At 37.7% G+C, this 13,668-nt stretch overlaps 1 protein-coding gene across 4 annotated transcripts in view; it reads right to left on the bottom strand.

Annotated features, from left to right (window-relative positions):
* fchsd2 (FCH and double SH3 domains 2) overlaps window positions 1-13,668 on the bottom strand; it is a 39,785-nt gene that overhangs the window by 19,909 nt on the left and 6,208 nt on the right. For all 4 annotated transcript variants that reach the window (XM_058079032.2, XM_058079030.2, XM_058079031.2 and 1 more), the window contains exons 3-8: window positions 9,162-9,207; window positions 2,866-2,945; window positions 2,534-2,678; window positions 2,281-2,414; window positions 1,137-1,191; window positions 885-1,013 (exon numbers count right to left, since the gene is read on the bottom strand). In XM_058079032.2, coding sequence (XP_057935015.2) covers window positions 885-1,013; window positions 1,137-1,191; window positions 2,281-2,414; window positions 2,534-2,678; window positions 2,866-2,945; window positions 9,162-9,207 — 589 coding nt within the window. The remainder of the gene's footprint in view (window positions 1-884; window positions 1,014-1,136; window positions 1,192-2,280; window positions 2,415-2,533; window positions 2,679-2,865; window positions 2,946-9,161; window positions 9,208-13,668) is intronic.

The following is a 13,668-nucleotide window of genomic DNA, read 5'->3' on the forward strand; positions in this document are numbered from 1 at the left end:
ATTCACACTCGCATTCATACCTATGGACAATATGGAGTCGCCAATTAACCTAGCAAGTCTAACCTAGGAAGTCGGAGTACCCAGAGAAAACCCACGCATGCACGAGGAGAACATGCAAACTCCACACAGATATGCCCAAGATGAGAATCGAACCCAGGTCTTCCCCATGTGTTCCACCCAGTCCGTGTTCCCCTAATGTAAATCCAAATAAGAACCTTTGGGGGTGGAAGAGCATCGGACATCAGTTCCAGACAGTGGATGTCCTCCAAGAAAGCCATCTTCACCACCAAACTGACCAGAAACCAGCCTGTCCAATTATAACTTATATAACTTACAGCTTAAAGTGTTTTCAAATGATAATCTTCTCCCAAAGCCTTCTCATCATTCTTTTGCTCTAAGTATACTTAAGTGTACAGTACAATTTCAAGCTTGCTCATCATTTGCTAACAGTGCCTGAAACCCACAGAACTTTGGAGTACTCAAAAGTGTGAAGTCATCACTTTTTTTTTGTTAGATGTCTTTTTCCCGTGTCTGAACATTAAAAAGAGAAAGTGACTTTGAACATAAAAACAGGATTTTTCCCGCTGAGTTCTAATTCAAAACAGCTCAGCACTTTCAATTTCAAAACTCCCTCAGAGCTGAAAAAAATATATTCTTTCTTGGAAATTCCCTCAGGACACGAGCAGTGAATGAAACTCTTAAGCCGCATGTAATAAAAGTACATGTCACTCTAGCATTAGAAAACCACAACTTTATCTGCCTTAAAGATATTTTAAACAAATTTGCAGATCTAATAGAAACGTCAAGTGCAGAGACTTAATACATGGGAAATTGAGTCTTAAAGTGGATTCCCTCAGATATCTTCCAATCATTTGGAGTAATACCTGTATGCAATACAGAAGGTCTGTGTGGTAGTAGCGGTCATGGTGAGCGTTGGCAGCAGCTAGTGTTAACAAGTAGTCATTCCTGGCCTGCGTTGCCTTCGAGTTACAGTCGCTTCTCTTTGCTTTCAACTGAAAAAACAGAAACACAGACACATTTTTAAATTAAATGTAAGGTCTTATCCAGGGTGCAAACTGAAACATCACCTCATAGGAGTAGTACATATAGAGTACAGTATTGAAGAATCCTCTTACCTTTACACTGGCTTTTTGCAAGCTAATTCTTGACTGAAAAAGACCCAGCTTAGACCTGAGACAGAAAAAGCAATCAAACAATTTTGACCTGAAAAACAATTTCGTTTATTTCCTAGGTTCCATAAGTGAGCTATGCCCAATTGGGGGTATGTGAGTAAAAATTCAAACCAATTAGCGCCTCACCCTCACATTTACGAATGCGCCTGAATGCCTCTCAGCATCACGGAGCAGAACGCGCATAGGAGACAAAGCATGAAGTACTTCATTGCTCTGTTATATATTTATTAAATATTTTATATGTGTTTTATTTATTTATCTATTATTTTTTATGTATTATTTTATATTTTATATTTTATATTTTTTATATTTTTTATATTTTTTATATTTTTTATATTTTTTATATTTTTTATATTTTTTATATATTTTATATTTTATATTTTTATATTTTTTATATATTTTATATTTTATATTAAATAAATGGTTTTATAATTGTTTCCGGTTTGTAGGGCTGCAGGGCTACATTGACACCAAAGACATAATTCTGTTTACCTTCTCCAACATAAAGCTGTGCAGTTCTACACTGATTAAAGTTAGTTTAATTATACTAATATAGTAATGATATTATCGCCCTATGAATGACTGGCGGCGAGCCCATGGTGGAGACTGCCTCTCACCCAAAATCAGCTGGGATGAGCTCCAGCTAAACTGTGACCTTGAACAAGATATAAGCTGTAAAAATGTATGACTGACTAAATACTATTATCACTAATATGGCATAGTGTTGATGTTGATACAACTCTTGTATTGGTTATTAGATTAAGCAATAATATAAGGATAGATGTGCTGTCAAATATAATAAAATATAACAAATATCTCATGTATAAAATACATTTGTCTCAAAAATGCAGGGCAATAATTCTCAGCCTGATGCAGTAATCATAATCCATTTCAGGCGACATCAAGCAGAATTGATAAGGATGCTGACTGTCTGGGTTTTTTTAATTAATTAACTCACATCTACCAGAATCCTCAAATGTGTATTGCATGCTGTATAGCATATTTCCATTCACCTAACAGATGGTACAGTGTTTCTCACCCTAAATCACACATGTAGACACAGTGCTACAGTATGTGGTGAACTTACTTGGCTTCTATATCAGCCTTTTCTCGTACTGCATGGGCAACCTGCTCACAGTCATAGTATTTTTTCTTGGCTTTGGCTAATTCCTTCACCGACTCTTGCAGCTCTGCCTGAATGCCACTCAACTGATCTATGATCTGGGTGAGGGAATTAAAAAAAATGCAGAAGCAGTTAGTGAAAGAAGCAATCAATATGTAGTAGCCGTCTTCTGTGAGCTGATGTGCATAACAGACATCCCGCCCAGATGTGTACTTACCTTTTTTAGCTGTTGCTCTTTGAAGAGTCTGACGGTCTTTGCAGGATCTGAAACTTGACTCTTGTAGTTGTCACAAACATTGAGTCTGGACTGGCTCACCTGCACCGTACCTTCTAAGTAGGACCGCCACACTGCATAAACATTCCTGGTTGGGGAGGAAAAAACCCAATTGCACTGTGCTACTATAATTACAAATGCATGACATTTTCCTGCAAAGTAGTGCATCAATACAGTAAAGTGATTAAAACATGCTGAAGAACGACTTTTTCTATCTGTATACTGTATAGATAAAGTAAATAAAGATATAATATACTGTATATTCACACACTGACCTGTAGTCTGTTCTCTGGTCATCTTGATTGATTCCAGGCCAGTCTCTCTTTAGATATTGACTAGCTAACTTCTGCAAAGCCTGAGAAGACACATATGAATATATAAAATGATACAGTTAATGGTGTCTGGATTTTAAAGAATTCACTTAAATAACTAAAAAAGCACTTATAGAGCGCAGACCATACATGTTAACTTTAGCATGCAAACATCTAGCATGATGGTTCAAAGTGTTTATATAATACAGTAAAGTCTCGTTATATCGATATTGTCGGGAGTCAGAAAAAATATCGATATAACCGGACTGTCGATATATCCGATCCTGCGCCAAACTGCATTAAAAGTGGGCAACCCGCCCCACATAGCTGGCCAAACACATGCCTGCAACAGAAGAACCAACTGCATTCGTGGTTTCTCTCGTGTGTATAGAATCTATACACACGAGAGAAACCACGAACGCCAGCATGTACATATGAAAAACAGTGATTATTGCAAGCGATAAAAAGATATCTGAATACAACACAATTAAATACATGTATTTGTACGCTTGTGTCTTCGTTGGAATAGGTGTGTATGCTATGTCAGTTGGTTCTTCTGTTGCAGGCATGTGTTTGGCCAGCTACTATGTGGGGCGGGTTGAGCATGACCTGTGAACCAGGAAGTGCGGGAATCGGTGTGTGTGCTGCGCTCTGGTGGTGGAAGTGTGAAAAATAAAGTTGACTGGAAGCAGCCGTTCGCCGTGTTCTTTTTTGGTATTGAAATCCTTAAGCAAAGATTGATTTAAGCTGCTTTTGTATCGATATAAGCAGACCAAATTGGCTGGCGGGAGATGAAAAGGGCATCCTAGTAACCGGATTATCATAATAACCGGGTATCGTACTAACGGAACTAATTATATCATAAAAGACTAGAAATTTGCCGGGAAATGAAAATAGTATCGTAATAAGCAGTAATTCGTTATAACCGATATCAATATAACGAGACTTTACTGTAGTATACCTTTGAAAACAGACAGGCATGTATGTATGTGCATGGCAATATCTTGAGCCAGCATAATTATCCAGTTCATTTTCTTTTATTGTGTGATTAATTAATTCTTTTTTAATTGTCCCAAGCCTAGTGTCCAAGAGAGTTTTGTCGTGTTTTAATCTCGCAACATATTGTGATACCCGTACCATTTTCCTATGTGAGCAATTACGTGTAAAGATTATTTCTATAACATTGAATGATGTTGCAATGAAGGCACAGTCATCTCTAATGTACAGCAGTCAGAAAGTAGAGGTCTTTAGTAGGGTGTAGCCTACATCTTCCAGAGTGGGTCACTGTGTCAGTAGTGATTTAGCATTGTTTCCTAGAGTCCCTGCTAATATCTTAATGGATGTGTGTGTGGATGATGGTTCAAATTAACTGTCACGTGTTCTGGAGCAGCTGTTACTACAGATGTAGTTTACCACCAGTGTGTGAATGAATAATGGGTTCACTTTACTTTGCTTTGATTTACTATGCTTTGCGTACCATGAAAAGCACTACATACAGTACAATCTAATCCATTATTACTATTATTCTTTTTGTCAACTGAACCAGAACTCTTCATTTCGACTGCAATTATGTATTGTCTTTATGTTCCCAGTTTTTCCCACTGCATCACATAAAACATCCTTATTTTAATACACCTGCTTCCTCCATCACCGGACAAATTCAAAACTATGGACTAGATATTACAATGAAGCCCTTTTATGGCCTTCCTGTGTGGTCATGGTAAGGTGGAAGTACTTTTTTTTTAAACACACACACATCCTGTTTTTGTGACCAAACAGCTGTGAAACAGTTTCTGTTTCATTGATACCCTTGCAATCATTTCAGCAAATAGTTCTACTGACAGTCACAACACTTTCACTGTATGTTTTTATGCCTTCTCCTGCTTTGCATAATGATTTTGCTGTGGCATATTGGACAAATGTACACCATGCCAAGTCTGCATTCTGTGTGAATTTCCTGGATTTCCACTGGACCTGAATCCAAAATGCTGGCCATTATATGGCCTACAGCCAATTCTTGATGATCCATGTCTAAAAAAGGGTGCGTTTGAAGACTCACACGTGCGCTGCGTGCGGTAGAATGTATTTTCAGGCATCCCTCGTTGCTTGTCAGGGTAGTACATTGTATGAATAAACACAATAGCACTGGTTCCCAAACTTTTTATAGTCATGGACCCCCTCAGATATTTGACCTGAAGCATGTTTTTGGGCATTTTTGCATAACTGTCAAGACCCGCAGAATATTGACTTTAAGGACTACATTAACATTGAAAATATGTAAAGAAGCTTTTGACTACCTTCTTTCATCAAAAAAACAGTTTGTTTGTAGCCTTTTGAGGTCTTTATAAATTCAAGCAGAACGGTGACTGACGTCCATATATTTTGTTTTAGTGACACCTAAACATATCAAGAGATATTGATAACAAAATAACTACATTTATTCAATGGAAACCCAGTGTAAAACTGGCTCAGGGCAGCTGACAGATGAAACAGCTCTGCAGTAAGACGCACACACCTTTTACAATTGCCGCTGATTGTATTTTAAGCCGTTATGTTGTGTAGGTTGTGTGGAAAAGTTGACGTGATATGACGGCAGAGAAAATAACGCAGAGCGATCTGTGAGGTCTGATTTTTTTTTGTAGTTTAAATGTTATATTGTGATATTTTGTTCTACTTACTTACTAAAATATGTATAATATACCATCTCATTTCAACTTAATGTCAATTTCAGAAATAAAAAAGTTGATCTAAAAAATAATTTTTATATTTTTATTCACGGACCCCCTAGACAATTGATGCACCCCACATTGGGAATCTAGGCCCTGCAGTATGTGCTTGTCTGCTCTACTCCATACATTCTCAGCATCCTCTTGAATCAATGATTTTTTTCTCCATTCGCTACCTGTCTGCACTTCTCTGTGCCGAAGCCCTCCATGGCTTTTATGTGAGTGTTGTGGGGGGGGGGCTGTCATCCACACCTGCAGTGTCAGCTAATTGCTCCCTTTGAATTCCTAGCGGCAAGTAAACATGCAGACGTGTGACATGATAAACAAGAGATTTCCAGCAATTCTGCTGATTTATTTTGCTGTATGTTGTGACGTTATAGAATGAAAATGTCAAAACGAGTGTTTCAAAACAATAGATTGGAGGGACATCTATTAATTTTATATGCCATTTATCCTCATAGGAATGCAAAAAGTAACAGTGTGAGAGTGTATTGCAGTTTTCCTGGCATCTTTTCTACAGAACTGTACCCACTCTGGTTGCCACAGCTGTACTTGGCTCAGTATAACAATGTTTTTTTCATATACAACTCTGATTGCTGGCATGTATTAAAATGGATCTTAGCATATCAAATTGTCATAAATTTGTTGTCAAACAAAAACAAATCAAGCATTGTAAAACACACCAAATAATGGCAACATTTCAACCTAATTTCACTGCAATCTTGCTTCCAATTTCTATTGTTTGTGAGAACTTGTCTTTTTGTTGAAGAAACACAATATCTATTCATCAGATTTGCTATAAAAGATTGCGAGTCAACTGAGGCAACAGGCACAGCAGGCTGGCCTTTTTGGGCAGTACAGTGAAGGATGACCCCAGCCTAAAACTATGCCAGTAATGTTGACTGTGTGGGGAGGGGGGGCATAATACTGTAGTTACTCAATCTAACGTTATCTATGGCCCAACTGGTTTTGTAATGAAACAGATCAAGGAGAACGAAGGTTAAATTCAAATGACGAGTGAAAATGCTGTTTGGATTTGTATTTGCACCCTTCTAATCGGGCTTGTCTCTTCTTTCCTTTTCACTCTTTTCCATCTGTCTGACTTGGTTTGTTTCCCAAGCCTGCTCATCAGATGGATTTTAGTCCGTGTTGAGTATAATTTATATGTGTTAACAGGCAGAGGCCGACTAGCCGAGTGCAGACGGTGATGAGTGGCAAAGGGGGCGACGTGACATCATTAAATTACTAGATCATAACAAAGGTGCAAGAGAGTCTGTTTCCCATTCATCATCACTTTAAAAAGATACAATTTCATCACAAAAAACACTGACAGACACCTACAATTAAGGAGACAATTCATTGAATCTCTTTGAGTAGTGGCTTGTTGCTAGGCAACCACTATTTCTGAAGTGAAAAAAGACAGTGTTGAGGGACAAAGGTGGGTGAAAAGGCGAAGCAGGGTAGGGGGAGGGGAGACACACTGACCCTCCTGTGAAGGTGCTGACCACAGGTAAAATTCATTTTACCGAATGTTCGACCTATTCTGGGGAGCGGGTGATTTAAGATTAAAGGCTCCATCCTGGACTGATCACCCATCAATCAAAGGGTAAATATGAATGGGGCATTGATTGACCTGTAAATGAGAGTGATCTGTGTGAACCACTACACTACCAATATGCCGTCATACTTCTCGACTGTATCAGCTCTGGCATTGTGCCTTTGCAGTACAGAGTGTGCAAGGTACCGGGTACTATTTTTAGTAGCTTCTGAGCTGATACTTAAAGTTAATGTGTCATCACTGCTGTCATTGCTCACGTCTTTCTACAATGCTACATTTACTGAACTCAATAAAATGCTCAGTATAGATGATTCTCCTGGAAAGAGCACAGTGAGAGTGCTTCAACGGACATGATGCACAGACAAAAGATTTGTTGCTTTAACTAAATGAACTGAATAAACGGGCAACAGCGATGAATACTTTATTTGTGCTGGTTGCTCATTATGAAAAATCAAAAAATATACTGTGATCAAACTCAGATAAAACATACAAGTGCCATAAATGTAAGCAGACAATGTAACAACTATTGAATTGTGGAAAAATGTATGCAAATGAGCTGAAAATCTGAAATACGGTATACTGTCCATGATAAGCGTTACACAAGATTTCTATTTTGTCTAATCGATACCCTTTGGGGAACTGTTTTGTGACATTATGCTTCCGCGGAACGTGAAATGTGTGAAGCTTACGCTAACTAACAATGTTTTAATGGACACTGTGTTGCGTCTTGCACCATGTTTGAAGCAGAGTTCATCCACTAATTCGGTGTTACAGTCAAGATAAATCGCCATTTTGGACAGTTTAAGCTAATTTAAAGGTAAAATATTTACCAAATTGGTTAGAAAATCATGTTTCACATGTTTGAAACCCTTTCAGGAGAATGAGCCATATTTCTAAAATACAATGGCCCCCGCTGTCATAAAGTAAGAGAGTATGTTGTTTGGATTAGTACGCTGACGTCTGTGGAAGAGCGAGAACGGCACAGCAGCAGCTCATGGAAAAAGTCTGAGCTGTTGTCACACACCTATTTTAGAACTCTATCTACAACGACACACAGTGAGCCAGCCTTGCGGATACAGTGCAATTAAAATGTTGTAATTATTGAACGACAAAGCTTTGTTGGATTATTTGTGATTGAGACCAACAATTCAGCTTCTTCTGTTTACATTTTGTCTTGATTGATCATTTGTCTTGATTCATTTTGTTGATCTATTTTTCCCATTTTAGCCCCCAGGCTGTGCTTTAAACACCCCTGTCTTCAGGCTTTGATTGAAAAAAATAAATAAAAATTCATTTAATTGTGCATAATGTCTATTGATTAATAGAATTTTTTAGTTTAAAATCAGTGGAACTACTAAGGGCAAAATAAACCCATTCCCTTTCCCCAAAGTCAAATAATTAAAATAGAAATAATCTGTTCCAGTGTCAAACTGTCACCATCATTTCCAGAATTAATGTGATTTTGTGTCATGAAAATTTGACCTTTCAGAAGTCAAATACAATATACGTTAAAAAAAAGTAAACCAATGTAAAATGCAAAAGAATATCCCAAGAACACAAGTTAAGTGGAGACACGTATGGTCACACTGAATAGGAGTATTGGGTGTCTTGGTCCTTTAAATGTAAGCTTGCTTACTTCTCATAATTTCCAGGGTATATAGTAGTTTGCTAAAAACACCTTGTTAATGCTAATTGTGTTGGAAGTTACAAAAGTATACACACAAACATACACACACTTGAGGTTAATCATTTGATGCTCACTGAGCTGAGGGTCTCATGGGACATCAGGCCTTCAGAGTTTAATGTGATCTACAGGCGTAAATACTACTGGCAACACAAAAGTGAACATTTTTTTTACAGTAATTTGCATTTGTTTTGTGTGTTCACATTTCACATTTACTTTCCACTGCAACCACCATTCCAAAACTTGTATCTGGCAATTTTCAGCGTTTTACATAGCGTACAGCAAGACGTACCTGTGCATAATCCCTCTCGAGTTGTCCCTTCTTCAGACTGTAGCTCCTGTAGAGAGACAAAGGCTTTGTCAAGTTTTTGCAAACTGGTGTATGAATGAATATGAATGAATGTTTGGTGGTCAGGGAGGCCGTAGGAACAAATCGGCAGCAATGTTTCCGTCAGACTACTCCAGGCTAAATGTGCTACAGATATAGATCACCACCACCAGTGTGTAACTGAGGAGTGAATGAATCCTATTCGTATTATTAAAGGTGACTAATTTGTTAGGTTAATGTGAAAAAAATATTTTGTTCATTAACAGGTAATGGTAATGGTAATGGTTTTATTTAATTTGAACATGCATCAGAAGATTAACTAGTTGAAGTATTTGTGATTTTTAAAATAAGGAGTTAGTATGTCCTCTGTATGCGGCATTCTGAATTATCCTTACTGACCTTTTTTGCAGTATATTTAGCGAGTGAAGATTGCTTTTATAGTTATTACCCCATATTTCCACACAAAAGGGTTTTCTATGCTCTTAACTACAAAATATTCCATCTATAAATAAGGAATTGACTTATCACGGTGTGTACAAAATAACTTGATCATCTTTAACTTTTCATTTGAATTTGTCCATATAGTACTGATGTCAATGTGAGTTTGCATGTGTGTGTCTGTGTTTATGTGTGAGTGTGTGTCCTAAGACAGATGTAAGGGTATAGGGGATTTAGTAGTTGGATTGAGGACACCAAGTTGACTCCCTGTGTCCACAAACTCGTCATCAAGCTCTCTCTCATCCCCCTCTTAAGACCTCCAGTAAAATGCAGTCCCGGAGGATTAAATAGTCTTTCATTCTAGTCATCGTTATTTATATTGATCACTCAGTCTTGGTTTGTTTTTTCTTTCACTTTCTTTTCAATGATTGTGTGTGTGTTTATGTGTGTGACTTTGCTGATTAAATCCAGCCTGTGGATTAATTAGGGTAAATGACCTCAGAGCAGCTTTTTGGATTTAAGCATTAAAATCTAGTGCAAGCTTGCAGCATGCATGTGTTTGATGATCTCCATTGGGTGTTCAAAAAACAGTTTAAAAAGGTGATTCAGAATCTCATACCTGATTTTGAAATAAGTAATGCACTCACGTTCAAATTGACGGGCAGGCTGTTGTTGGCAGATGTCACTGCAGTACTTAAGAGTGGCTTCTAATCACTGCGTTGACATTTCAATTGAATGTGTTCTATAAGAGTAAGATTTCACATTAAAAAGGACAGAAGTAATCTTTTTTTGTCTTTGCCAATTTTTTTCCACGAATTGACATTTAAAATCTTTCAAAGGATATGAACATGAATCTAGAATATTGTAGCGACTGCATAATAGGAGACAGAAGATGTTATCGTTCAGTCAGAAATGCACTATGTAAATATGTATAACTGTATTTTCAAGACTATAAGTTGCACTTTTTTTCATGGTTTCACTGGTCCTGCGACTTGTGTTTGTTTTTTTCACACTAACAGGATGCTCGAGGCTAGTGTGCCAATATCTGCTACTCCCATCACTCCGGTACCACTGAAAATTGACAATGTAAACAACTTATAAAGACAACCAAAGGGCTATCCTCACATAAATGTTTTCAGGTATTTTTTGAAAATGGCTTCTCCATCCACAGACGACAGAGCTTCTGGCTTGTTGCTGACAGATGACGTAACAATTATGTGCTGCTATTTCCACATTACGTGAGTATAATTTAATGTGTGCTATGGCTGCTTTCAAGCATGCTGAAATAACTTTTTGAGTGTATGCTTTCACTTTACATTCAGAAACAAAGGTGCCATTGTGGGCTTCAGAGCTGCTGCTACACTGCTGCTGCTGCTTTGCTCACTAAATGGCTACCACATCCCCGCCAAAGATGGCAATTTGGGACAAGATCCGACAAGATCGGACCTTTAGCTGGTGGGACAACTTTCACAAGCATGATGTTATTTTGCAAGAATGGCATGAAATGAAATGCATGAATGATTGCTTGTCTATACGTGCGCTGCAAGTGACTGGGATAGGCTCCAGCATACCCACGGCCCTAATGAGGATAAGCGGCATAGAAAATGGATGTATGGATGTATAGAAGATTGTGTTTGCATCTGCACATTGAAAACATGGTGGTTATAATCGACATCAGCTACATTTTAGTAAAGGACATGTTTCATCCATTTTCAGTTTTATTTTCAATAAATTTTGTTGACAAATGTGCAATAACGTGAAAAGTAACGCCAAAGTACATCGCCATGTTTGTTACATGTTTGTTGTTTTCGTCTGGTGTGGCTTATGCGTTGGGAGTATAGTAGCAGTTTCTTGACCTGGAAAAAAAATGCTGAGTACCCACATTCTATGGTTATGACCAAATATATTTTTACCATCCTAGTAAAAATATTTGTTTGTGATTCCCTGAAAGTACTGTATAAGAATATGTAGAGCAAACGCACAGGGTGCCAAAAACCAGGCTGAACTCAATGCTATTTTCCAAACAGTTCGCAGGCCGGATGAAACTGCAGCATGAGCTGGATTTAGCCCCAGGGCCTGAGTTTGACACCTGTGATCTGGACTATCTATAGAAATATTAAAGAGCAAATCATGTGCACAATGGACAAAGCTCAAGATCGCAAATTAAAGTTGGCAAAATAGAAAGTGGAGCTTTGCTCAAAAACAACAACAGATGCTCATAGCTGAGGGGGCTTGAGTCTCACCCTTCCAAATAAAATCTTGTCTTGTCTTGTCACTGCATCACATCGCTATCATAGCAGTGTTTCGTCCAAGATAACAGGATTAAAGGCAAGACAAACTACAAGTTGTTGCCATTTCACTAGCTATATCAAAGCTAATGTTATTTTTGGCATGACATATATGCTCATTCGCTCAATGACTGTGAGAACCAATTTACTGTGGGGGAATACGCTTAAATGCTAGGATACTCCAGGTAGTGATATTGATGCCAATATACTGAATGTTGTTATTGTTTCGATTTCAGGTTTCTTGACACACTGACTCTGACCACCCTCAGGTAAATAAAAATGCCTGAAAAAAAACAAGTCTTGAGATTCATATATGCAAACTAGCATTGCGCCAAACGACATCTCCCCAAGCGAGATGGTCTGGAACATCGTATTCATTTCCCACCTGAAAATATGGTGTTACTTCACACTGTCAAGCTATCAATGAGACTGCTGAAAGGCCAGGGAACTGTATAGGAGGTGGCTTGCATCATAATGAAAGAAAACAAAGGTGTTTCACTGTTCATTGAAAGGATTTAATTCAGACTCATAGCCACAAAGGGCTCTTTTTCAGATACAGGCATAAAGAACAGGAGCATTTAGCTACACTTACTGATGTTCTTACAATTAGCTGCTTGAGCCTGCAATTATGCCTCATTGACTCTGATGTGTAGATACTGTAACAACAATTTTCAAGAAAAGTAATAAGGATATATGTATGTATATGTAATGTGTCTTTTGTGTTTAAGTAATAGGCTGCACAGCGGATGAGTGGTTAGCACACAGGCGAGGAGACCTGATTTCGATTCCTGGGATAGGCTCCAGCACCCCCGCGACCCTCATGAGGATAAGCGGTAGAAAATGAATGAATGTTTCAGTAACAAGATTAATCCTTGTTTCACTATATGAAAAGTGACCAGTTAGCATCACCATGTCATATGTTAATACAAGTATTATCATATTCCCTGAATTTTCAAAATAATTTTTTGAGAACCTTTTAGCAAAGTTATGCCGACACATACGTTATACTCACTCTGCAAAAGAAGTGGAGGCTTATGTTAACTGGTTGAGATAAAACTGAAGCCTTGTTAATAATAATAATCTGTAAATGTTTATTATATTATTATTATTTATTATTAATCACAAGCTTTGACATGGGAAACTGAGGGTGAATGGTAAGAAATTTATTTTTTGTTTCTGGTCTTTTGTTAGGGTTAGGGTTAGGCCGCCACTAGCTTTGTTTGGCGGCCTATGGATAAAGGCACTAAATTGGAATTAGGCACTTAGACCTGTAGTGTAAATCCTACCTAAATCACTGACATTAGTTCCCAAGGAGATTACCCACCCAAGTGTACAGTGGAACGTCTTATGTCCAATGCCATCCTCAGGACATACATTGAGAACCTGACCAAAATATGAAATATATGTTTCAAGGTACATAAAACTGCAGATTTCATCATCATATTAGCTCATCCCTACTGTGGGGTAGTAATTATAATAATTCCGCATCAAAAATTTGTATTTTGCATGGTGACATTACAATAAAGTTTGACAAGAGCGCTGACATATAGATAAGATATTATCCTTCATATCTTTTATTCCACTCTGAGGATAGTACCATTCCTTTTAAGTGATTTAATCTTAATAGACTTCATTTAAGCTTCACTTTTTGTCCACTAAGGATGGCTATGGTTTAAGTCTATATATTTATTCCATAACAAATTGAAGGGGAAAGTTGAACAATCATGGTAAAGCAGTATCTGTTT

Source organism: Doryrhamphus excisus, linkage group LG8, assembly GCF_037039965.1.
Source record: "Doryrhamphus excisus strain RoL-2023G ecotype Guam linkage group LG8, RoL_Dexc_Guam_v1.1, whole genome shotgun sequence".
Classification (NCBI taxonomy): Eukaryota; Metazoa; Chordata; class Actinopteri; order Syngnathiformes; family Syngnathidae; genus Doryrhamphus; species Doryrhamphus excisus.